The sequence below is a fragment of the Somniosus microcephalus genome, chromosome 1 (assembly GCF_052327205.1).
Source record: "Somniosus microcephalus isolate GS21.2 chromosome 1, FLI_Smic_1.0, whole genome shotgun sequence".
NCBI classification, from domain to species: Eukaryota; Metazoa; Chordata; class Chondrichthyes; order Squaliformes; family Somniosidae; genus Somniosus; species Somniosus microcephalus.
In genome coordinates, this window is record NC_140987.1 from 78,830,860 (window position 1) to 78,857,549 (window position 26,690).

The 26,690-nt window shown below is 56.9% G+C and overlaps 1 protein-coding gene across 7 annotated transcripts in view; it reads right to left on the minus strand.

Annotated features, from left to right (window-relative positions):
- Positions 1-25,784, minus strand: part of frmpd1a (FERM and PDZ domain containing 1a) — a 294,153-nt gene extending 268,369 nt beyond the window's left edge. The window contains exon 1 of one of the 7 annotated variants that reach the window (XM_085983574.1): positions 25,568-25,784. Coding sequence is in view for 2 of the 7 variants with exons in the window: in XM_085983599.1 (XP_085839725.1) it covers positions 25,568-25,595 (28 nt within the window). In the remaining 5 variants the exon portion in view is untranslated. Of the gene's footprint in view, positions 1-23,868; positions 24,084-25,503 lie in introns of those variants that run through there. The other 6 variants (XM_085983599.1, XM_085983605.1, XM_085983583.1 and 3 more) reach the window with 6 other exon arrangements.
- Positions 25,785-26,690: the final 906 nt, after the last annotated feature.

The window sequence follows — 26,690 nt, forward strand, 5'->3', positions numbered from 1 at the left end:
GTCAGCATGGATTTGTTATGGGAAGGTCGTGTCTGACAAACTTGATTGCATTTTTTGAGGAGGTAAAAGGAGGGTAGATGAGGGTAGTGCGTTTGATGTAGTCTATATGGACTTTAGCAAGGCTTTTGATAAGGTTCCACATGGCAGACTGGTCACGAAGTTAAAAGCCCATGGGATCCAGAGCAAAGTGTCAAGTTGGATTCAAAACTGGCTCGGAGACAGGAAGCAGAGGGTAATGGTTGATGGGTGTTTTTGTGACTGGAAGGCTATTTCCAGTGGGGTTCCGCAGGGCTCAGTACTAGGTCCCTTGCTTTTTGTGGTATATATCAATGATCTAGACTTGAATATAGGGGGTATGATTAAGAAGTTTGCAGATGATACTAAAATCGGCTGTGTGGTTGATACTGAATAAGGAAGCTGTAGACTGCAGGAAGATATCAATAAATTGGTCAGGTGTGCAGAACAGTGGCAAATGGAATTCAATCCGGAGAAGTGTGAGGTAATGCATTTGGGGAGAGCTAACAATGAAAGGGAATACACAGTAAATGGTAGGACAATGAGTAGTGTAGAGGAACAAAGGGACCTTGGAGTGCATGTCCACAGATCCCTGAAGGTAGTAGGCCAGGTAGATAAGGTGGTTAAGAAGGCATACGGAATGCTTGCCTTTATTGGCATAGAATACAATAGCAGGGGGGGTTATGTTTCAACTGTATAAAACACTAGTTAGGCCTCAGCTAGAGTACTGCGTGCAGTTCTGGTCACCACATTAAAGGAAAGATGTGATTGCACTAGAGAGGGTACAGAGGAGATTTACAAGGATGTTGCCGGGAGTAGAGAACCTTAGCTATGAGGAAAGACTGGATAGGCTGGGTCTGTTTTCCTTGGAACAGAGGAGGCTGAGGGGAGACCTTATTGAGGTGTATAAAATTATGAGGGGCATAGATAAAGTGGATAGAAAGGACCTATTTCCCATAGCAGAGGGGTCAAAAACCAGGGGGCACAGATTTAAAGTAATTGGGGGAAGGTTTAGAGGGGATTTGAGGGGAAATTTCTTCACCCAGAGGGTTGTGGGGGTCTGGAACTCAGTGCCTGAAAGGGTGGTAGAGGCAGGAACCCTAACCACATTTAAAAAGTACTTGGATGTGCACTTGGGATGCTGTAACCTGCAGGGCTACGGACCAAGAGCTGGGAAGTGGGATTAGGCTGGATAGCACTTTGTTGGCCGACGCGGACACAATGGGCCGAAATGGCCTCCTTCCGTGCTATAACTTTCTATGATTCTATGATTCTATGAGATGGCGCTGCCAGTTACCGGCAGCGCAAAGGTAGGGGTGAAAACGGTGGCTGACACGTGATCCACCAGCAGATGGCAATAGAGTGGTGGCCGCCATTTTAATACCCTTACTGCGGTGTGGTGCTAAGGCCACAAATTTCTTGCCCGAGGACATTGACGAGGAAAGGGATGTTGGAGCTAGGGTGATAGTTTGCAAGGGCAGAGGGGTCAAGGGTTGTTTTTTTGAGGAGAGGGGTGATGACCAATGTTCCTGCTAAGGTGCGAGCGTGCGGCCACACAGTAACCTGCAAGCTCCCACACAAGTCGCTCACCGGCTTTTACATTGTAAATACCGCGCATGCACAGAAATTTAAAGGGAGCCGCATTAAAAGAAACAGGCCGTGCAGAACAATATCCAGCTTAAAGAGAACATTGGTGATGACAACAGGTTTGAAGGGGTGGGGGAAAGTACTTGAGGAGACAGAACCGTTAACAATATCAACCACAACAACAACATGGGGGCCAGGAAGGGAAGTCGGGTGAGCAGCACTTTAAATGTAAAACAATGCACGTGTATACATGGATGGTTGTCCCTGGGAAAAACTGAAAAAGGGTAAAGTTTTGGGGACCCCACCCCACCCCAACCCCAACCCAACAAACCCCAATCCAAACCCATCCCAACACAACCCGAAACGAAACCCAACCCCAACCCCAACCCCAATCCCAACCCAAACCCAACCCCAACCCCAACCCCGCCCCAACCCCACCCCAACCCCAACCCCAACCCTAACCTAACCCAATCCCCAACCCAACCCAACCCAAACAAACCCCAACCAAAGCCCAACCCCAACCCAACCCCAACCCCAACCCAACCCCAACCCAACCACAAACCCAACCCAACCTCAACCCCAACCCAAACCCAACCCAACCCCAACCCCAACCCAATCCCAACACAACCGCAACCCCAACCCCAACCCCAAATCCAAGCCAACCCCAAACCCAACCCCCACCCCAACCCCAACCCCAACCCAACACAACCCCAACCCCAACTCAACACAACCCCCAACCCAACCCCAACAAACCCCAACCAAAGCCCAACCCCAACACAACCCCAACCCAACCCCAACCCAACCCCAACCCACCCCAACCCCAACCCCAACCCATCCTAATCCCAACCCCATCCCAACCCCAACCCCAACCCCAACCCAACCCCAAACTAACCCCAATCTACCCCAACCTCAACCCATCCTAACCCCAACCCTATCCCAACCCCAACCCCAACCCAACCTCAAACCAACCCCAACCCCAACTCAACCCCAACCCCAACCCCAACTCAACCCCAACCCCAACTGCAACCCAACCCCAACTCAACTCCAACCCCAACCCAACCCCAACTCAACCCCAACCCCAACCCAAACCCCAACCCAACCCCAACCCAACCCCAACCGAATCCCAACCCAAACCCAACCCCAACTCAACCCCAACCCCAACCACAACCCCAACCCCAACTCAAACACAACCCCAACCCCACCCCAACCACAACCCCACCCCAACCCCAACCACACCCCAACCCCAAACCCAACCCCAACCCCAACCCAACACCAACCCCAACCCACCCCAACCCAACCCCAACCCCAAACCCAACTCCAACCCCAACCCAACCCCAAACCCAACCCCAACCCAACCCCAACCCCAACCCACCCCTAACCCCAACCCACCCCAAACCAACCCTAACCCCAACCCACCCCAACCCAACCCAACCCCAACCCCAACCCACCCCAACCCAACCCAACCCCAACCCAACCCCAACCCCATCCAACCCCAACCCCAGCCCACCACACCCCAACCCAACCCCAACCCCAACCCCAGCCCGACGCCAACCCCAACTCCAAACCCAACCCCAACCCAACACCCAACCTAAGCCCAACCCCAACGTAACCCCAAACCCAACTCAACCCAAACTCAACCCAACCCCAACCCAACACAACCAAATCCCAACCCCAACCCCAACCAAAGACCAACCCCAACCCAACCCCACCCCCAACCCCATCCCATTCCAAACCCAACACCACCCAGACTCCAAGCCCACACTCAACCCAAACCCCAACCCAAACCCCACCCCCAAACCCAACCCCAACCCACCCCAACCCAACCCCAACCCCAACCCAACCCTCCCCAACCCAAACCAACCCCAACCCAACCTCAACCCAACCCCAACCCCAACCCAACCCTAACCCCAACCCCAACCCAACCCCAACCCCAACCCAACCCCGACTCCAAGCCCACCCTCAACCCAAACCCCAACCCAAACCCCACCCCCAAACCCAACCCAACCCCAACCCCAATCCAACGCCAACTCAACCCCAACCCCAACCCCAACCCCATCCCAACCCCAACTCAACCCAACCCCAACCCAACCCCAGCTCAACCCACCCCAACCCCAACCTAACCCCAACCCAAACCCAACCCAACCTCAACCCAACCTCAACCCCAACCCAACCCCAACCCCAACCCAAACCCAACCGCAACCCCAACCCCAAACCAACCCCAACCCCAACCCCAACCCCAACTCAACCCAACACCAAACCCAACGCCAACTCAACCCAACCCAACACCAACCACAACCCCACCCGCAACCCCAACCCAAACCCAGCCCCAACTCCAACCCAACCCCAACCCAACCCCAAACCCAACCCCAACCCAACCCCAACCCCAACCCAACCAAACACCAACCCAACCAAACCCCAAACCCAAACACAACCCCAACCCAACCCCAACCGAATCCCAACCCAAAACCAACCTCAACTCAACCCCAACCCCAACCCAACCCCAACTCAACCACAACCCCAAACCCACCCCAACCCCAATCCCACCCCAACCTAACCCCAACCCCAATTCAACCCCTACTCCAACCCCACCCCACCCAACCCCACCCCCACCAAAACCCAACACCAAACCAAACCCAACCGCAACCCCAACCCCAACCCAACCCCAACCCCCACCCCAACCCCAACCCCAACCCAACCCAAACACCAACTCCAACCCCAACTCAACCCAACCCCAAACCCAACCCAAACCCAACAAAGCCCAACCAATGCCCAACCCCAACCCAACCCCAACCCAAACCCAAACCCAACACCAACCCAACTCCAACCCCAACCCAACCCCAACCCACCCCAACCCGAACCCCATCCCAGCCCCAACCCCATCCCAACCCCAACCCCAACCCCAACCCAACCCAACCCCAACCCCAACCCACCCCAACCCAACCCAACCCCAACCCAACCCCAACCCCATCCAACCCCAACCCCAGCCCACCACACCCCAACCCAACCCCAACCCCAACCCCAGCCCGACGCCAACCCCAACTCCAAACCCAACCCCAACCCAACACCCAACCCAAGCCCAACCCCAACGTAACCCCAAACCCAACTCAACCCAAACTCAACCCAACCCCAACCCAACACAACCAAATCCCAACCCCAACCCCAACCCCAACCAAAGACCAACCCTAACCCAACCCCACCCCCAACCCCATCCCATTCCAAACCCAACACCACCCAGACTCCAAGCCCACACTCAACCCAAACCCCAACCCAAACCCCACCCCCAAACCCAACCCCAACCCACCCCAACCCAACCCCAACCCCAACCCAACCCTCCCCAACCCAACCCAACCCCAACCCAACCTCAACCCAACCCCAACCCCAACCCAACCCCAACCCCAACCCCAACCCAGCTCCAACCCCAACCCAACCCCGACTCCAAGCCCACCCTCAACCCAAACCCCAACCCAAACCCCACCCCCAAACCCAACCCAACCCCAACCCCAATCCAACGCCAACTCAACCCCAACCCCAACCCCAACCCCATCCCAACCCCAACTCAACCCAACCCCAGCTCAACCCACCCCAACCCCAACCTAACCCCAACCCAAACCCAACCCAACCTCAACCCAACCTCAACCCCAACCCAACCCCAACCCCAACCCAAACCCAACCGCAACCCCAACCCCAAACCAACCCCAACCCCAACCCCAACCCCAACCCCAACTCAACCCAACACCAAACCCAACGCCAACTCAACCCAACCCTACACCAACCACAACCCCAACTCAACCCCAACCCCAACCCAACACAACCGCAACCCCACCCGCAACCCCAACCCCAACCCAAACCCAACCCCAACTCCAACACAACCCGAACCCAACCCCAAACCAACCCCAACCCCACCCGCAACCCCAACCCAAACCCAGCCCCAACTCCAACCCAACCCCAACCCAACCCCAAACCCAACCCCAACCCAACCCCAACCCCAACCCAACCAAACCCCAACCCAACCAAACCCCAAACCGAAACACAACCCCAACCCAACCCCAACCGAATCCCAACCCAAAACCAACCTCAACTCAACCCCAACCCCAACCCAACCCCAACTCAACCACAACCCCAACCTCACCCCAACCCCAATCCCACCCCAACCTAACCCCAACCCCAATTCAACCCCTACCCCAACCCCACCCCACCCAACCCCACCCCCACCGAAACCCAACACCAAACCAAACCCAACCGCAACCCCAACCCCAACCTAACCCCAACCCCCACCCCAACCCCAACCCCAACCCAACCCAAACACCAACTCCAACCCCAACCCCGACCCCAACACAACCCCAACCCCAACTCAACCCAACCCCCAACCCAACCCAAACCCAACAAAGCCCAACCAATGCCCAACCCCAACCCAACCCCAACCCAAACCCAAACCCAACCCCAACCCCAACCCCAACCCAACCCCAACCCACCCCAACCCAAACCCCATCCCAGCCCCAACCCCATCCCAACCCCAACCCCAACCCCAACCCCAACCCAACCCAAACCCAACCTAACCCCAACCCACCCCAACCCCAACCCCAACCCATCCTAACCCCAACCCCATCCCAACCCCAACCCCAAGCCAACCCAACCCCAACCCCAACCCCAACCCAACCCACCCCAACCCAAACCCAACCCCAACTCAACCCCAACCCCAACTCAACCCAACACCAAACCCAACGCCAACCCAACCCAACCCAACACCAACCACAACCCCAACTCAACCCCAACCCCAACCCAACACAACCCCAACCCCACCCGCAACCCCAACCCAAACCCAACCCCAACTCCAACACAAACCCAACCCAACCCCAAACCAACCCCAACCCCACCCGCAACCCCAACCCAAACCCAACCCCAACCCCAACCCCAACCCAACGTCAAACCCAACCCCAACCCCAACCGAATCCCAACCCAAAACCAACCTCAACTCAACCACAACCCCAACCCCACCCCAACCCCAATCCCACCCCAACCTAACCCCAACCCCAATTCAACCCCTACCCCAACCCCACCCCACCCAACCCCACCCCCACCGAACCCCAACCCCAAACCAAACCCAACCGCAACCCCAACCCCACCCCAACCCCAACCCCCACCCCAACCCCAACTCCAACCCAACCCAAACCCCAACCCCAACCCCATCTCGACCCCAACACAACACAACCCCAACCCCAACTCAACCCAACCCCCAACCCAACCCAACCCCAACAAAGCCCAACCAATGCCCAACCCCAACCCAACCCCAACCCAAACCCCAACCCAACCCCAACCCAACCCCAACCCCAACCCAACCTCAACCCACCCCCAACCCCAACCCCATCCCAGCCCCAACCCCATCCCAACCCCAACCCCAACCCAACCCAAACCCATCCTAACCCCAACCCACCCCAACACAAACCCCAACCCATCCTAACCCCAACCCCATCCCAACCCCAACCCCAACCCAACCCAACCCAACCCCAACCCCAACCCAACACACCCCACCCCAAACCCAACCCCAACTCAACCCCAACCCCAACCCAACCCAACCTCAACCCAACCCCAACCCAACTCAACCCCAACCACAACCACAACCAAACCGAATCCACCCCAACCCCAACCCAACCCCAACTCAACCCCAACCCCAACCCCAACTCAACCCCAACCCCAACCCCAACCCAAACCAACCTCAACCCAATCCCAACCCCAACTCAACCCCAAACCCAAACCCAACCCCAACCCTAACCCCAACTCAACCCCAACCCAACCCCAACCAAATCCCAACCCAAAACCAACCCCAACTCAACCCCAAACCCAACCCCAACTCAAGCACAACCACAACCCCACCCCAAGCCCAAACCCACCCCAACCTAACCCCAACCCCAACCCAACCACAACCCCAACCCCACCCCAACCCCAACCCCACCCCAACCCAACCCCAACCTAACCCAAACCCCAACCCCAACTCAACCACAACCCCAACCCCACCCCCAACCTCACCCCAACCCAACCCCAACCTAACCCCAACCCCACCCCACCCAACCCCACCCACACCGAACCCCAACCCCAACCCAAACCCAACCCCAACCCCAACCCCAACCCACCCCAACCCAACCCCAACCCAACCCACCCCAACCCAACCCCAAACCCAACCCAACCACAACCCCAACCCAACCCCAACCCCAACCCCATCCCAATCCAACCCCAACCCAACCCCAACTCCAAGCCCACCCTCAACCCAAACCCCAACCCAAACCCCACCCCCAAACCCAACCCCAACCCAGCCCAACCCAACCCCAACCCCAACCCAACTCTCCCCAAACCCAACCCCAACCCCAACCCAACCCAACCCAACCCAACCCCAACCCCAACCCAACCCCAACCCCAACCCCAACCCAACCCCAACCCCAACCCAACCCCGACTCCAAGCCCACCCTCAACCCAAACCCCAACCCAAACCTCACCCCCAAACCCAACCCACCCCAACCCCAATCCAACCCCAACTCCACCCCAACCCCAACCCCAACCCCATCCCAACCCCAACTCAACCCAACCCCAAGCCAACCCCAGCTCAACCCACCGCAACCCCAACCTAACCCCAACCCAACCTCAACCCAACCCCAACCCAACCCCAACCCAAACCCAACCGCAACCCCAACCCCAAACCAACCCCAACCCCAACTCAACCCAACACCAAACCCAACGCCAACTCAACCCAACCCAACACCAACCACAACCCCAACTCAACCCCAACCCCAACCCAACACAACCCCAACGCCAACCCCACCCACAACCCCAACCCCAACCCAACCCCAACTCCAACCCAACCCCAACCCAACCTCAAACCCAACCCCAACCCCACCCCAACCCCAACCGCAACCCCAGCCCAAACCCAATCCCAACTCCAACACAACCCCAACCCAACCTCAAACCCAACCCCAACCCAACCCCAACCCAACCAAACCCCAACCCAACCAAACCCCAAACCCAAACACAACCCCAACCCAACCCCAACCGAATCCCAACCCAAAACCAACCTCAACTCAACCCCAACCCCAACCCAACCCCAACTCAACCACAACCCCAACCCCACCCCAACCCCAATCCCACCCCAACCTAACCCCAACCCCAATTCAACCCCTACTCCAACCCCACCCCACCCAACCCCACCCCCACCGAAACCCAACCCCAAACCAAACCCAACCGCAACCCCAACCCCACCACAACCCCAACCCCCACCCCAACCCCAACCCCAACCCAACCCAAACCCCAACCCCAACCCCAACCTCGACCCCAACACAACACAACCCCAACCCCCAACTCAACCCAACCCCCAACCCAACCCAACCCCAACAAAGCCCAACCAATGCCCAACCCCCAACCCAACCCCAACCCAAACCCCAACCCAACCATAACCCAACCCCAACCCCAACCCAACCCCAACCCACCCCAACCCCAACCCCATCCCAGCCCCAACCCCATCCCAACCCCAACACCAACCCCAACCCAACCCAAACCCAACCTAACCCCAACCCACCCCAACCCCAACCCCAACCCATCCTAACCCCAACCCCATCCCAACACCAACCCCAGCCCCAACCCCAACCCCAACCCCAACCCAACCCACCCCACCCCAAACCCAACCCCAACTCAACCCCAACCCCAACCCAACCCAACCTCAACCCAACCCCAACCCCAACCCAACCACAACCACAACCACAACCCAACCGAATCCACCCCAAACCCAACCCAACCCCAACTCAATCCCAACCCCAACCCCAACTCAACCCCAACCCAAACCAACCTCAACCCAATCCCAACCCCAACTCAACCCCAAACCCAAACCCAACCCCAACCCTAACCCCAACCCCAACCCAACCCCAACCGAATCCCAACCCAAAGCAACCCCATATCAACCCCAACCCCAACCCCAACTCAAACACAACCCCAACCCCAACCTAACCCCAACCCCAAGCCAACCACAACCCCAACCCCACCCCAACCCCAACCCCACCCCAACCCAACCCCAACCCAACCACAACCCCAACCCCACCCCAACCCCAACCCCACCCCCACCGAACCCCAACCCCAACCTCAACCCAACCCAACCCCACCCCCAACCTCACCCCAACCCAACCCCAACCTAACCCCAACCCAACCCCAACCCCAACCCCACCCCACCCAACCCCACCCCCACCGAACCCCAACCCCAACCTCAACCCACCCCAACTGAACCCCAACCCCAACCCACCCCAACCCAACCCCAACCCAACCCACCCCAACCCAACCCCAAACCCAACCCAACCCCAACCCAACCCCAACCCCAACCCAACCCCAACCCCAACCCCATCCCAATCCAACCCCAACCCAACCCCGACTCCAAGCACACCCTCAACCCAAACCCCAACCCAAACCTCACCCCCAAACCCAACCCAACCCCAACCCCAATCCAACCCCAACTCAACCCCAACCCCAACCCCAACCCCATCCCAACCCCAACTCAACCCAACCCCAGCTCAACCCACCCCAACCCCAACCTAACCCCAACCCAACCTCAACCCAACCCCAACTCCAACCCAACCCCAACCCCAACCCAAACCCAACCGCAACCCCAACCCCAAACCAACCCCAACCCCAACTCAACCCAACCCCAACCCAACTCAACCCCAACCACAACCACAACCAAACCGAATCCACCCCAACCCCAACCCAACCCCAACTCAACCCCAACCCCAACCCCAACTCAACCCCAACCCCAACCCCAACCCAAACCAACCTCAACCCAATCCCAACCCCAACTCAACCCCAAACCCAAACCCAACCCCAACCCTAACCCCAACTCAACCCCAACCCAACCCCAACCAAATCCCAACCCAAAACCAACCCCAACTCAACCCCAAACCCAACCCCAACTCAAGCACAACCACAACCCCACCCCAAGCCCAAACCCACCCCAACCCAACCCCAACCTAACCCCAACCCCAACCCAACCACAACCCCAACCCCACCCCAACCCCAACCCCACCCCAACCCAACCCCAACCTAACCCAAACCCCAACCCCAACTCAACCACAACCCCAACCCCACCCCCAACCTCACCCCAACCCAACCCCAACCTAACCCCAACCCCACCCCACCCAACCCCACCCACACCGAACCCCAACCCCAACCCAAACCCAACCCCAACCCCAACCCCAACCCACCCCAACCCAACCCCAACCCAACCCACCCCAACCCAACCCCAAACCCAACCCAACCGCAACCCCAACCCAACCCCAACCCCAACCCCATCCCAATCCAACCCCAACCCAACCCCGACTCCAAGCCCACCCTCAACCCAAACCCCAACCCAAACCCCACCCCCAAACCCAACCCCAACCCAGCCCAACCCAACCCCAACCCCAACCCAACTCTCCCCAAACCCAACCCCAACCCCAACCCAACCACAACCCCAACCCAACCCCAACCCCAACCCCAACCCAACCCCAACCCCAACCCAACCCCGACTCCAAGCCCACCCTCAACCCAAACCCCCAACCCAAACCTCACCCCCAAACCCAACCCAACTCCAACCCCAATCCAACCCCAACTCCACCCCAACCCCAACCCCAACCCCATCCCAACCCCAACTCAACCCAACCCCAAGCCAACCCCAGCTCAACCCACCGCAACCCCAACCTAACCCCAACCCAACCTCAACCCAACCCCAACCCAACCCCAACCCAAACCCAACCGCAACCCCAACCCCAAACCAACCCCAACCCCAACTCAACCCAACACCAAACCCAACGCCAACTCAACCCAACCCAACACCAACCACAACCCCAACTCAACCCCAACCCCAACCCAACACAACCCCAACGCCAACCCCACCCACAACCCCAACCCCAACCCAACCCCAACTCCAACCCAACCCCAACCCAACCTCAAACCCAACCCCAACCCCACCCCAACCCCAACCGCAACCCCAGCCCAAACCCAATCCCAACTCCAACACAACCCCAACCCAACCTCAAACCCAACCCCAACCCAACCCCAACCCAACCAAACCCCAACCCAACCAAACCCCAAACCCAAACACAACCCCAACCCAACCCCAACCGAATCCCAACCCAAAACCAACCTCAACTCAACCCCAACCCCAACCCAACCCCAACTCAACCACAACCCCAACCCCACCCCAACCCCAATCCCACCCCAACCTAACCCCAACCCCAATTCAACCCCTACTCCAACCCCACCCCACCCAACCCCACCCCCACCGAAACCCAACCCCAAACCAAACCCAACCGCAACCCCAACCCCACCACAACCCCAACCCCCACCCCAACCCCAACCCCAACCCAACCCAAACCCCAACCCCAACCCCAACCTCGACCCCAACACAACACAACCCCAACCCCAACTCAACCCAACCCCCAACCCAACCCAACCCCAACAAAGCCCAACCAATGCCCAACCCCAACCCAACCCCAACCCAAACCCCAACCCAACCATAACCCAACCCCAACCCCAACCCAACCCCAACCCACCCCAACCCCAACCCCATCCCAGCCCCCACCCCAACCCCAACCCCAACCCATCCTAACCCCAACCCCATCCCAACACCAACCCCAGCCCCAACCCCAACCCCAACCCCAACCCAACCCACCCCACCCCAAACCCAACCCCAACTCAACCCCAACCCCAACCCAACCCAACCTCAACCCAACCCCAACCCCAACCCAACCACAACCACAACCACAACCCAACCGAATCCACCCCAAACCCAACCCAACCCCAACTCAATCCCAACCCCAACCCCAACTCAACCCCAACCCAAACCAACCTCAACCCAATCCCAACCCCAACTCAACCCCAAACCCAAACCCAACCCCAACCCTAACCCCAACCCCAACCCAACCCCAACCGAATCCCAACCCAAAGCAACCCCATATCAACCCCAACCCCAACCCCAACTCAAACACAACCCCAACCCCAACCTAACCCCAACCCCAAGCCAACCACAACCCCAACCCCACCCCAACCCCAACCCCACCCCAACCCAACCCCAACCCAACCACAACCCCAACCCCACCCCAACCCCAACCCCACCCCCACCGAACCCCAACCCCAACCTCAACCCAACCCAACCCCACCCCCAACCTCACCCCAACCCAACCCCAACCTAACCCCAACCCAACCCCAACCCCAACCCCACCCCACCCAACCCCACCCCCACCGAACCCCAACCCCAACCTCAACCCACCCCAACTGAACCCCAACCCCAACCCACCCCAACCCAACCCCAACCCAACCCACCCCAACCCAACCCCAAACCCAACCCAACCCCAACCCAACCCCAACCCCAACCCAACCCCAACCCCAACCCCATCCCAATCCAACCCCAACCCAACCCCGACTCCAAGCCCACCCTCAACCCAAACCCCAACCCAAACCCCACCCCCAAACCCAACCCCAACCCCAACCCAACCCCAACCCAACCCCAACCCAACCCCAACCCCAACCCCAACCCAACCCCAACCCCAACCCAACCCCGACTCCAAGCCCACCCTCAACCCAAACCCCAACCCAAACCTCACCCCCAAACCCAACCCAACCCCAACCCCAATCCAACCCCAACTCAACCCCAACCCCAACCCCAACCCCATCCCAACCCCAACTCAACCCAACCCCAGCTCAACCCACCCCAACCCCAACCTAACCCCAACCCAACCTCAACCCAACCCCAACTCCAACCCAACCCCAACCCCAACCCAAACCCAACCGCAACCCCAACCCCAAACCAACCCCAACCCCAACTCAACCCAACACCAAACCCAACGCCAACTCAACCCAACCCAACACCAACCACAACCCCAACTCAACCCCAACCCCAACTCAACACAACCCCAACCCCAACCCCACCCGCAACTCCAACCCCAACCCAAACCCAACCCCAACTCCAACCCAACCCCAACCCAACCTCAAACCCAACCCCAACCCAACCCCAACCCCAACCCCAACCCAACCAAACCCCAACCCAACCAAACCCCAAACCCAAACACAACCCCAACCCAACCCCAACCGAATCCCAACCCAAAACCAACCTCAACTCAACCCAACCCCAACCCAACCCCAACTCAACCACAACCCCAACCCCACCCCAACCCCAATCCCACCCCAACCTAACCCCAACCCCAATTCAACCCCTACCCCAACCCCACCCCACCCAACCCCAACCCCACCGAACCCCAACCCCAAACCAAACCCAACCGCAACCCCAACCCCACCACAACCCCAACCCCCACCCCAACCCCAACCCAAACCCCAACCCCAACCCCAACCTCGACCCCAACACAACACAACCCCAACCCCAACTCAACCCAACCCCCAACCCAACCCAACCCCAACAAAGCCCAACCAATGCCCAACCCCAACCCAATCCCAACCCAAACCCCAACCCAACTCCAACACAACCCCAACCCCAACCAAACCCCAACCCACCCCAACCCCAACCCCATCCCAGCCCCAACCCCATCCCAACCTCAACCCCAACCCCAACCCAACCCAAACCCAACCTAACCCCAACCCACCCCAACCCCAACCCCAACCCATCCTAACCCCAACCCCATCCCAAACCCAACCCCAACCCAACCCAACCCCAACCCCAACCCAATCCACCCCACCCCAAACCCAACCCCAACTCAACCCCAACCCCAACCCAACCCAACCTCAACCCAACCCCAACCCCAACCCAACCACAACCACAACCACAACCCAACCGAATCCACCCCAAACCCAACCCAACCCCAACTCAACCCCAACCCCAACTCAACCCCAACCCCAACCCCAACCCAAACCAACCTCAACCCAATCCCAACCACAACTCAACCCCAAACCCAACCCCAACCCCAACCCTAACCCCAACCCAACCCGAACCCAACCCCAACCGAATCCCAACCCAAAACCAACCCCATATCAACCCGAACCCCAACCCCAACTCAACCACAACCCCAAACCCACCCCAAGCCCAACCCCACCCCAACCCAACCCCAACCTAACCCCAACCCCAAACCAACCACAATCCAAACCCCACCCCAACCCCAACCCCACCCCAACCCAACTCCAACCCAACCCCAACCCCAACCCAACCCCAACCCACCCCAACCCCAACCCCATCCCAGCACCAACCCCATCCCAACCCCAACCCCAACCCCAACCCAACCCAAACCCAACCCAACCCCAACCCACCCCAACCCCAACCCCAACCCATCCTAACCCCAACCCCATCCCAAACCCAACCCCAACCCAACCCAAACCCAACCCCAACCCCAACCCAATCCACCCCACCCCAAACCCAACCCCAACTCAACCCCAACCCCAACCCAACCCAACCTCAGCCCAACCCCAACCCCAACTCAACCCCAACCACAACCCAAACCTCACCCCAACCCCAACCCCACCCGAACCCAACCCCAACCTAACCCAAACCCCAAACCCAACTCAACCATAACCCCAACCCCACCCCCAACCTCACCCAAACCCAACCCCAACCTAACCCCAACCCCAACCCAAACCCCAAACCCACCCCACCCAACACCACCCCCACCGAACCCCTACCCCAACCTCAACCCAACCCCAACCCCAACCCCAACCCACCCCAACCCAACCCCAAACCCAACCCAACCCCAACCCAACCCCCAACCCCAACCCAACCCCAACCCCAACCCCATCCCACTCCAACCCCAACCCAACCCCGACTCCAAGCCCACCCTCAACCCAAACCCCAACCCAAAACCCGCCCCCAAACACAACCCCAACCCCAACCCAACCCCAACCCAACCCCAACCCCAACCCAACCCCAACCCCAACCCCAACCCAACCCCAACCCCAACCCAACCCCGACTCCAAGCCCACCCTCAACCCAAACCCCAACCCAAACCTCACCCCCAAACCCAACCCAACCCCAATCCAACCCCAACTCAACCCCAACCCCAACCCCAACCCCATCCCAACCCCAACTCAACCCAACCCCAACCCAACCCCAGCTCAACCCACCCCAACCCCAACCTAACCCCAACCCAACCTCAACCCAACCCCAACTCCAACCCAACCCCAACCCCAACCCAAACCCAACCGCAACCCCAACCCCAAACCAACCCCAACGCCAACTCACCCAACCCAACACCAACCACAACCCAAACTCAACCCCAACCCCAACCCAACACAACCCCAACCCCAACCCCACCCGCAACCCCAACCCCAACCCAAACCCAACCCCAACTCCAACCCAACCCCAACCCAACCCCAAACCAACACCAAACCCAACCCCACCCGTAACCCCAACCCCAACCCAAACCCAACCCCAACTCCAACCCAACCCCAACCCAACCCCAAACCCAACCCCAACCCAACCCCAACCCCAACCCAACCAAACCCCAACCCAACCAAACCCCAAACCCAAACACAACCCCAAGCCAACCCCAACACCAACCCCAAACCCAACCCAATCCCAATGCAACACCAACCCAACACCAACTCAACACAACCCCAACCCCAACCCAACCCCATACCCAACCCCAACCCAACCCCAACTCAACCCAACCCCAACCCAATCCCAACTCAACCCAACCCCAACCCCAACCCAACCCCAACCCCAACCCCAACCCAAACCCAACCCCAACCCCAACCCGACCCCTCCACAACCCAACCCCAACCCACCCCCAACACAACTCCAACCACAACCCAACCCCAACCCCAACCCAACCCCAACCCCAACCCCACCCCAAATCAACCCAACCCCAACCCAACCCCAACCCCAACCCCTACCAAACCCCCAACCCAACCCCACCTCAAACCCAACCCAACCCCAACCCCAACCCCAACCCAACCCCAAACCCAACCCCAACCTCACCCCAACCCCAACTCCAACCCCAACTCAACACCAACCCCAACCCAACCTCAACCCAAGCCCAACCCCAACCCAACCCGAACCACAACCACAACCCAACCCAATCCACCCCAACCCAAACCCAACCCCAACTCAACCCCAACCCCAACCCCAACTCAACCCCAACCCCAACCCCAACCCAAATCAACCTCAACCCAATCCCAACCCCAACTCAACCCAAACCCCAGCCCCAACACCAACCCTAACCCCAACCCAACCCCAACCCAACCCCAACCGAATCCCAACCCAAAACCAACCCCAACTCAACCCCAACCCCAACCCCAACTCAACCATAACCCCAACCCCACCCCAACCCCAACCCCACCCCAACCCAACCCCAACCTAACCCCAACCCCAACCCAACCCCAACCCCAACCCCATCCCAATCCAACCCCAACCCAACCCCGACTCCAAGCCAAACCTCAACCCAAACCCCAACCCAAACCCCACCCCCAAACCCAACCCCAACCCAGCCCAACCCAACCCCAACCCCAACCCAACCCTCCCCAACCCAACCCCAACCCCAACCCAACCCCAACCCAACCCCAACCCCAACCCCAGCCCAACCCCAACCCCAACCCCAACCCAACCCCAACCCAACCCAATCCCGACTCCAAGCCATCCCTCAACCCAAACCCCAACCCAAACCCCACCCCCAAACCCAACCCAACCCCAACCCCAATCCAACCCCAACTCAACCCCAACCCCAACCCCAACCCCATCCCAACCCCAACTAAACCCAACCCCAACCCAACCCCAGCTCAACCCACCCAAACCCCAACCTAACCCCAACCCAACCTCAACCCAACCCCAACTCCAACCCAACCCCAACCCCAACCCAAACCCAACCGCAACCCCAACCCCAAACCAACCCCAACCCCAACCCCAACTCAACCCAACACCAAACCCAACGTCAACTCAACCCAACCCAACACCAACCACAACCCCAACTCAACCCCAACCCCAACCTAACACAACCCCAACCCCAACCCCACCCACAACCCCAACCCCAACCCAAACCCAACCCCAACTCCAACCCAACCCCAACCCAACCCCAAAACAACCCCAACCCCACCCGCAACCCCAACCCCAACCCAAACCCAACCCCAACTCCAACCCAACCCCAACCCAACCCCAAACCCAACCCCAACCCAACCTCAACCCCAACCCCAACCCAACCAAACCCCAACCCAACCAAACCCCAAACCCAAGCACAACCCCAAGCCAATCCCAACACCAACCCCAAACCCAACCCAATCCCAATGCAACACCAACCCAACACCAACTCAATGCAACCCCAACCCCAACCCAACCCCAACCCCAACCCCAACCCAACCCCAACTCAACCCAACCCCAACCCCAACCCAATCCCAACTCAACCCAACCCCAATCCCAACCCCAACCCAACCCCAACCCACCCCAACCCCAACCCCATCCCAGCCCCAACCCCATCCCAACCCCAACCCAATCCCAACCCCAACCCAACCCCAACCCACCCCAACCCCAACCCCATCCCAGCCCCAACCCCATCCCAACCCCAACCCCAACCCCAACCCAAACCAAACCCAACCTAACCCCAACCCACCCCAACCCCAACCCATCCTAACCCCAACCCCATCCCAGCCCCAACCCCAACCCAACCCAACCCCAACTCCAACCCCAACCCAACCCACCCCAACCCAAACCCAACCCCAACTCAACCCCAACCCCAACCCAACCCCAACTCAACCCAACACCAAACCCAACGCCAACTCAACCCAACCCAACACCAACCACAACCCCAACTCAACCCCAACCCCAACCCAACACAACCCCAACCCCACCCGCAACCCCAACCCCAACCCAAACCCAACCCCAACTCCAACACAACCCCAACCCAACCCCAAACCAACCCCAACCCCACCCGCAACCCCAACCCAAACCCAACCCCAACTCCAACCCAACCCCAACCCAACCTCAAACCCAACCCCAACCCAACCCCAACCCCAACCCCAACCCAACCAAACCCCAACCCAACCAAACCCCAAACCCAAACACAACCCCAACCCAACCCCAACCGAATCCCAACCCAAAACCAACCTCAACTCAACCCCAACCCCAACCCAACCTCAACCACAACCCCAACCCCACCCCAACCCCAATCCCACCCCAACCTAACCCCAACCCCAATTCAACCCCTACCCCAACCCCACCCCACCCAACCCCACCCCCACCGAACCCCAACCCCAAACCAAACCCAACCGCAACCCCAACCCCACCCCAACCCCAACCCCCACCCCAACCCCAACCCAACCCAAACCCCAACCCCAACCTCAACCCCAACACAACACAACCCCAACCCCAACTCAACCCAACCCCCAACCCAACCCAACCCCAACAAAGCCCAACCAATGCCCAACCCCAACCCAACCCCAACCCAAACCCCAACCCAACTCCAACCCAACCCCAACCCCAACCCAACCCCAACCCACCCCAACCCCAACCCCATCCCAGCCCCAACCCCATCCCAACCCCAACCCCAACCCAACCCCAACCCAAATCCACCCCAGCTCCAACTATCGGTCAGCTCAGTGTGAGAGTCAGCCTACTTCCTGCCCTCCCACAGCCGGCGAGCTGGAGCCTTTAGCTCACTGGGCATGCTTTACCTGCCACCCGAGCATTCAACACCTCAATTTAGAATCGTCCCTTATATCACTTTGCCTTTCAATCTTAGTCATCCTTCACCCCCTCCTTAATTTACTACAGTACCAATCTGTCCTTAAAATTGATAGCAAACTCCTATCTAACTCCAACCCAATGCCAACCCCAACACTACTCCAACCCCAACCCAACCCAACCCCAACCCCAACCCAAATCCAACCCTAACCCCAACCCAACCCCAACCCCAACACAACCCCAACCCAACCCAAACACAACCCCAACCCCAACCCAACCCCAACCCCAACCCCAACTCAACCCCAACTCAACCCAACCCAACCCCAACCCCAACCCAACCCCAACCCCAACCCAACCCCAACCCACCCCAACCCACCCCAACCCCAACCCCATCCCAGCCCCAACCCCATCCCAACCCCAACCCCAACCCCAACCCAAACCAAACCCAACCTAACCCCAACCCACCCCAACCCCAACCCATCCTAACCCCAACCCCATCCCAGCCCCAACCCCAACCCAACCCAACCCCAACTCCAACCCCAACCCAACCCACCCCAACCCAAACCCAACCCCAACTCAACCCCAACCCCAACCCAACCCCAACTCAACCCAACACCAAACCCAACGCCAACTCAACCCAACCCAACACCAACCACAACCCCAACTCAACCCCAACCCCAACCCAACACAACCCCAACCCCACCCGCAACCCCAACCCCAACCCAAACCCAACCCCAACTCCAACACAACCCCAACCCAACCCCAAACCAACCCCAACCCCACCCGCAACCCCAACCCAAACCCAACCCCAACTCCAACCCAACCCCAACCCAACCTCAAACCCAACCCCAACCCAACCCCAACCCCAACCCCAACCCAACCAAACCCCAACCCAACCAAACCCCAAACCCAAACACAACCCCAACCCAACCCCAACCGAATCCCAACCCAAAACCAACCTCAACTCAACCCCAACCCCAACCCAACCTCAACCACAACCCCAACCCCACCCCAACCCCAATCCCACCCCAACCTAACCCCAACCCCAATTCAACCCCTACCCCAACCCCACCCCACCCAACCCCACCCCCACCGAACCCCAACCCCAAACCAAACCCAACCGCAACCCCAACCCAACCCCCACCCCAACCCCAACCCAACCCAAACCCCAACCCCAACCTCAACCCCAACACAACACAACCCCAACCCCAACTCAACCCAACCCCCAACCCAACCCAACCCCAACAAAGCCCAACCAATGCCCAACCCCAACCCAACCCCAACCCAAACCCCAACCCAACTCCAACCCAACCCCAACCCCAACCCAACCCCAACCCACCCCAACCCCAACCCCATCCCAGCCCCAACCCCATCCCAACCCCAACCCCAACCCCAACCCAACCCCAACCCAAATCCACCCCAGCTCCAACTATCGGTCAGCTCAGTGTGAGAGTCAGCCTACTTCCTGCCCTCCCACAGCCGGCGAGCTGGAGCCTTTAGCTCACTGGGCATGCTTTACCTGCCACCCGAGCATTCAACACCTCAATTTAGAATCGTCCCTTATATCACTTTGCCTTTCAATCTTAGTCATCCTTCACCCCCTCCTTAATTTACTACAGTACCAATCTGTCCTTAAAATTGATAGCAAACTCCTATCTAACTCCAACCCAATGCCAACCCCAACACTACTCCAACCCCAACCCAACCCAACCCCAACCCCAACCCAAATCCAACCCTAACCCCAACCCAACCCCAACCCCAACACAACCCCAACCCAACCCAAACACAACCCCAACCCCAACCCAACCCCAACCCCAACCCCAACTCAACCCCAACTCAACCCAACCCAACCCCAACCCCAACCCAACCCCAACCCCAACCCAACCCCAACCCACCCCAACCCAACCCCAACCCAACCCCAACCCCAACCCAACCCCAACCCCAACCCCAACCCCACCCCCAAACCCAACCCCAACCCCAACCCCAACCCAAATCCACTCCAGCTCCAACTATCAGTCAGCTCAGTGTGAGAGTCAGCCTACTTCCTACCCTCCCACAGCTGGCGAGCTGGAGCCTGTAGCTCACTGAGCACGCTTTACCTGCTACCCGGGCATTCAACACCTCAATTTAGAATCGTCCCTTACATCACTTTGCCTTTCAATCTTAGTCATCCTTCACCCCTCCTTAATTTACTACAGTACCAATTTGTCCTTAAAATTGATAGCAAGCTCCTATCTAACTCCAGGACCCCAAGGGGGCTGTTTAACTTCAGTACCAGTTTGAGAGAGTAGAGATCATTTTAACTCAAGGCACACATTGACTGGCTTGGGGCGAAGTGGGGCGCTGCCGGTTCGTTGTTACCACTGTGAGGCCACAGTCATTTTGAGGCTCGTGCGTCATTTACAGACAGCTGGCGAGTTGTGGGCACCAAACGGGTACCCCGCTGAAACTCCAGCGGCTGTGAGAGGGTGGGAAATCAGCTTGAGTCGGTGAGAGAGGAAGTACTTTTTGAAGTGTAGTCAATGTAGGGAAAGTCAGCAGCCAATTTGCGCACAGCAACGACCCACAAACAGCAATGAGATAAATGACAAGATAATCTGTTTTACTAATGTTGGTTGAGGGATAAATATTGGTATGGATACTGGGAGAACTCCTCTACTCTTCTTCGAATAGTTTATCATAACATTAGGTTGCAATGGCAAAATGCCCCTGGTACATCAATCTGGTATGCATGAGCTGTAAAGGGAGAGTGTCACTGTGAGTACGCAAAATGTTGTCTTACATCCACTAATAGGCCCCATAAATAGCTCAAACCTGATGCTTTCTAAGACAACTTGAGATCAGGAAATAGTTTGGCTGCTCCTTCACACTCTCCTCTGTGGAAGTTTTATTTAACATATTATAGGATAGATTTTTAACTTGCCACCCGAGCATAGATCGGCTGCCCGTTACAGAACCCGCCAGATTTTCATTACATTCATGTCAAAGGAAAGCAAATAGTGCAGTTTCTGTAACGGGAGGCCGATCCACTACCCCCCGGGGGGCATTCCTCAATCCTCTACCCCCGGGGGGCATTGCTCAATCCTCTACCCCCGGGGGGCATTGCTCAATCCTCTACCCCCGGGGGGCATTGCTCAATGCTCTACCCCAGGGGGGCATTGCTCAATCTACCCCCGTGGGGGCATTGTTCAATCCTCTACTCCCCGGGGGGCATTGCTCAATCCACTACCCCCAGGGGGCGTTGCTCAATCCTCACCCCCGGGGGGCATTGCTCAATCCTCTACCCCCAGGGGGCATTGCTCAATCCTCTACCCCCGGGGGGCATTGCTCAATCCTCACCCCCGGGGGGCATTGCTCAATCCTCATCCCCAGGGGGCATTGCTCAATCCTCTACCCCGGGGGGCATTGCTCAATCCTCTACCCCCAGGGGGCATTGCTCAATCCTCTACCCTGGGGGGGCATTGCTCAATCCTCTACCCCGGGGGGGCATTGCTCAATCCTCTACCCCCGGGGGGGGGGCATTGCTCAATCTACTCCTGGGGGGCATTGCTCAATCTACCCCCCCGGGGGGCATTGCTCAATCCTCTACCCTGGGGGGCATTGCTCAATCCTCTACCCCCGAGGGGCATTGCTCAATCCTCTACCCCCGGGGGGCATTGCTCAATCTACCCCCAGGGGGCATTGCTCAATCCTCTACCCCCAGGGGGCATTGTTCAATCTACCCCCGGGGGGCATTGATCAATCCTCTACCCCCGGGGGGGCATTGCTCAATCCTCTACCCTGGGGGGGCATTGCTCAATCCTCTACCCCGGGGGGGGGCATTGCTCAATCTACCCCTGGGGGGCATTGCTCAATCTACTCCCCAGGGGGCATTGCTCAATTTACCCCCGGGGGGCATTGCTCAATCCTCTTCCCCCCGGGGGGCATTGCTCAATCCTCTACCCCCCGGGGGGCATTGCTCAATTTACCCCCGGGGGGCATTGCTCAATCCTCTACCCCCGGGGGGCATTGCTCAATCTACCCCCGGGGGGCATTGCTCAATCCTCTACCCCCGGGGGGGCATTGCTCAATCCTCTACCACCGGGGGGCATTGCTCAATCCTCTACCCCCGGGGGGCATTGCTCAATCCTCTACCCCCCAGTGGGCATTGCCCAATCCTCTACCTCCGGGGGGGCATTGCTCAATCCTCTACCACCGGGGGGCATTGCTCAATCCTCTACCCCCGGGGGGCATTGCTCAATCCTCTACCCCCAGGGGGGCATTGCTCAATCCTCTACCACCGGGGGGCATTGCTCAATCCTCTACCCCCGGGGGGCATTGCTCAATCCTCTACCCCCCAGTGGGCATTGCCCAATCCTCTACCTCCGGGGGGCATTGCTCAATCCTCTACCCCCGGGGGGCATTGCTCAATCCACTCAAAGGGAAAGTTGAAAATCTATTCCTGTAGCGTCTGTAACGTGTGGGTTGACGTTGCCCAACCAAACCTACCTAACGTCAGTCAATTTGTTACCCTTTGAGCACTGTGTAGGTACTCAAACTAGATGCTGCGTTTTGGGTTCATTCAACGTCATTGTTTAATAACAGACTACCTTAGCACAAGTTATAAGATGAAAAGAAAATTATGAGATTCCAAACTCATTTTGCATTTAGCTCACCTCTCTGGATGACCATTCAATACGATGAATGTGTAGTCTGATGACTCAAACTCCCAGTAATAAGATTACAGGCCTCCCTGATATGGCTTAACCTCAATGGCCTGAAGTATTTATCTGGATCATTGCATATGGCATGGTTTTATTTTGCTAGTTACAAAATGAAAGCAGTTTAATGCATTTATTGTCCTTAAAGAACAAAAGACTCTTCATCTTGTGAATATTCCTAGTGTAAATTTGGTTTAAATTTAAAGTAAACACTTCACAGGATTAAAGCCGATTGGAGGACACTTCAAATGCGCAGTGTGGTAAAACACAAGAGCTCCTGACCCCCGTCATAAATATTTAATCTATTCCCTTCAAAGCCACGTGGATTAGCATTATAGGCTGTCTTGAGTGCTTCGCAAGGTGTTCCAGTATTAGTTACATTAATCTCACAGTGGATATATTTATATTATGTTCTGTAGCCCTGCAGTACTCATCAACATCTCCTTATCTAACTGTTGTCAAAAAAGTGCACTCAGCTTTGAAAATAAATACTGCCATAATTTAATAATTTAGCCATTGATTTTTCTTTCCCCTGCCAGATTCTCTTGGGCTTTGAGAAAGCAGTAGCACAGACTGAGGCAAATGATGATCCCTTTCAATGCAAAGCCACAGAATCTGAAAGTCATGTGTTTGTCTCACAGGAAAAAGCCAGCCAATCTTCTGACCCACTGGTAGCATGAAAACCCCCTGAGGACACCAAACCAAACGTAAGCAGCAAACGTTACACTTGAATTGGAGTCTGTCATAAGAGTTATGTTTAGGCAGCAAGTACTGCTGGGTCAGTTGAAGCTTTCAAGACTGAGATAGATAGATTTTTGCTGGGTAAGGGTATCAAGAGATATGGAGCAAAGGTGGGTAAATGGAGTTGAGGTACAGATCAGCCATGCTCTAATTGAATGGCGGAACAGGCTTGAGGGGCTGAATGGCCTCCTCCTGTTCCTATGTAATATACAAGGCACTGTCAATTGTCAAATTATGCAACAACCAAATAGTCTCCTACATTAATAATGAAGGCATTTTAAATGCTGAATGATTTTAAAGAAATAAAATATATAAATATGAAGTTACTTCAAGCGTCACGTCTTTTCCATTCTAACTGCTGAGGTAAATTGGGTAGGTTCCCCAAATTTGTTCCATTTATTCTGCAGTCTTGAACTTCCCACTTCATGTTAAACAGTAACCCAGTCCACTTTCCTGTTCCATTTACAGGAATGCATTCTCCCCTCACTGCCTCCAGAATTTGACAGCCAGCAAGATCTGACAATGTGCGAGACACACACTGATCCGCCCTTAAAATGTGACCGAGCCAGTATTAATTCCCTTTTAACACTGTGCCATCATTGTATGCAAAATAAATCAAAGGGTTTTCAAATGTGTTAATGAATTTGCAGCAGATGTTAAACTGGCGTGGTAAAATACAGCCCAAACCGTTAACACAAGGCAGAATTCAGTATCTGTATTCTTAAATCACTTTTTAAAAGCAGTTCAATGACTGTACATGTAAACTTAGAAATGTAAAGCTTTTAAGCTGCAATACACAAGCCTGACCGGCAATATTAATCAGTCGGTCAATACTAAAATCAGACAGACCTTAGCAATTAGTGTCCTGAATAACTTATTGCCACTCTTTAGCACCAAAATGAAATGGTCGCACCTGCTGTGTGCGAGGGCTGACTGTCCATCGGCTCCGTGTAGATCCAGCTGTCGACCAGGGTACCCTGTACCTCTCTGAGTAATCTCCACGACTGAGGCTCTGATTATTGGCTCTTAGGGACCTTCGTCCTTGCAAGGTCAGCAAGCATGTCGACAGATCCTCACACTCGTGGAACTGCCCTTACACCGGCATCAGTGTCGACCACTCCACAGATCTCTACAACTTCCAGGGCAGTTTATCGATTAAAAAAAATATATATATCTTTCAATAACGTGCGTAGCAAATATCGCAGGAGGACTCCAGGGCTTGGCACGCTGCTTAAGGAGAGAAAAGAAAACAACACTGGAGAGCTGAAGGGAGCAGCTTCGTAACTGCACGTTCTGTGACACTAGGCTAAGGCGGAATGGAGAAGTATTCTTTTAAACAAAAGCTTCTCACCACGGTGACAGAAAAGAGAAGAAATGACTCAATTATGGGAATCTTTTGTTCCATTATGTAAAGTGCTGTCTAATAACGCAGTACTGGTACTGTGATCAGCTACATCTCTACAAGCTAAAGGCCTCTACTGCTTTTTTTTTACTTTCAGTGCTTTTAAGGTGCCAAACAATTCTTTGTTCTTGTGCTAAAGTATTGGAGGGGTGAATACAAATGGCATTGCATTTCCCTGAGAATGACAGGAGCTGAAGGAAACGGGTTCGAAATTGGACCTCGTTGCGCCCATTTTGCAGTTTATTCAAGTATTTGAAGTGTTTTTAAAAGGTTATTAAACTGTAAAGTTAACCAGTACAGCTGTGTCAGCTGTGGCTCAGTGGGTCGCACACTCGCCTCTGAGTCAGAAGGTTGTGGGTTCATAGTCCCACTCCAGGGACTTGAGCACATAAATCTAAGCTGACACTCCAGTGCAGTGCTTAGGGAGCGCTGCACTGTCGGAGGTGCCGTCTTTTGGATGAGACGTTAAACATCTGGGCCTAGAAATTCATTAAGGCGCTGCCAGCTTTGCGGCCAGTTACCGCCTAAAGAGGGCTTCTGCGCCAAAAATGAGTTTGCGCTGATATTCAGCGCAGCGGTATTGGCGGCGGTAGCCGTTAGCGCTGCGCCGGCACCAATGACGTCATTGGTGTGC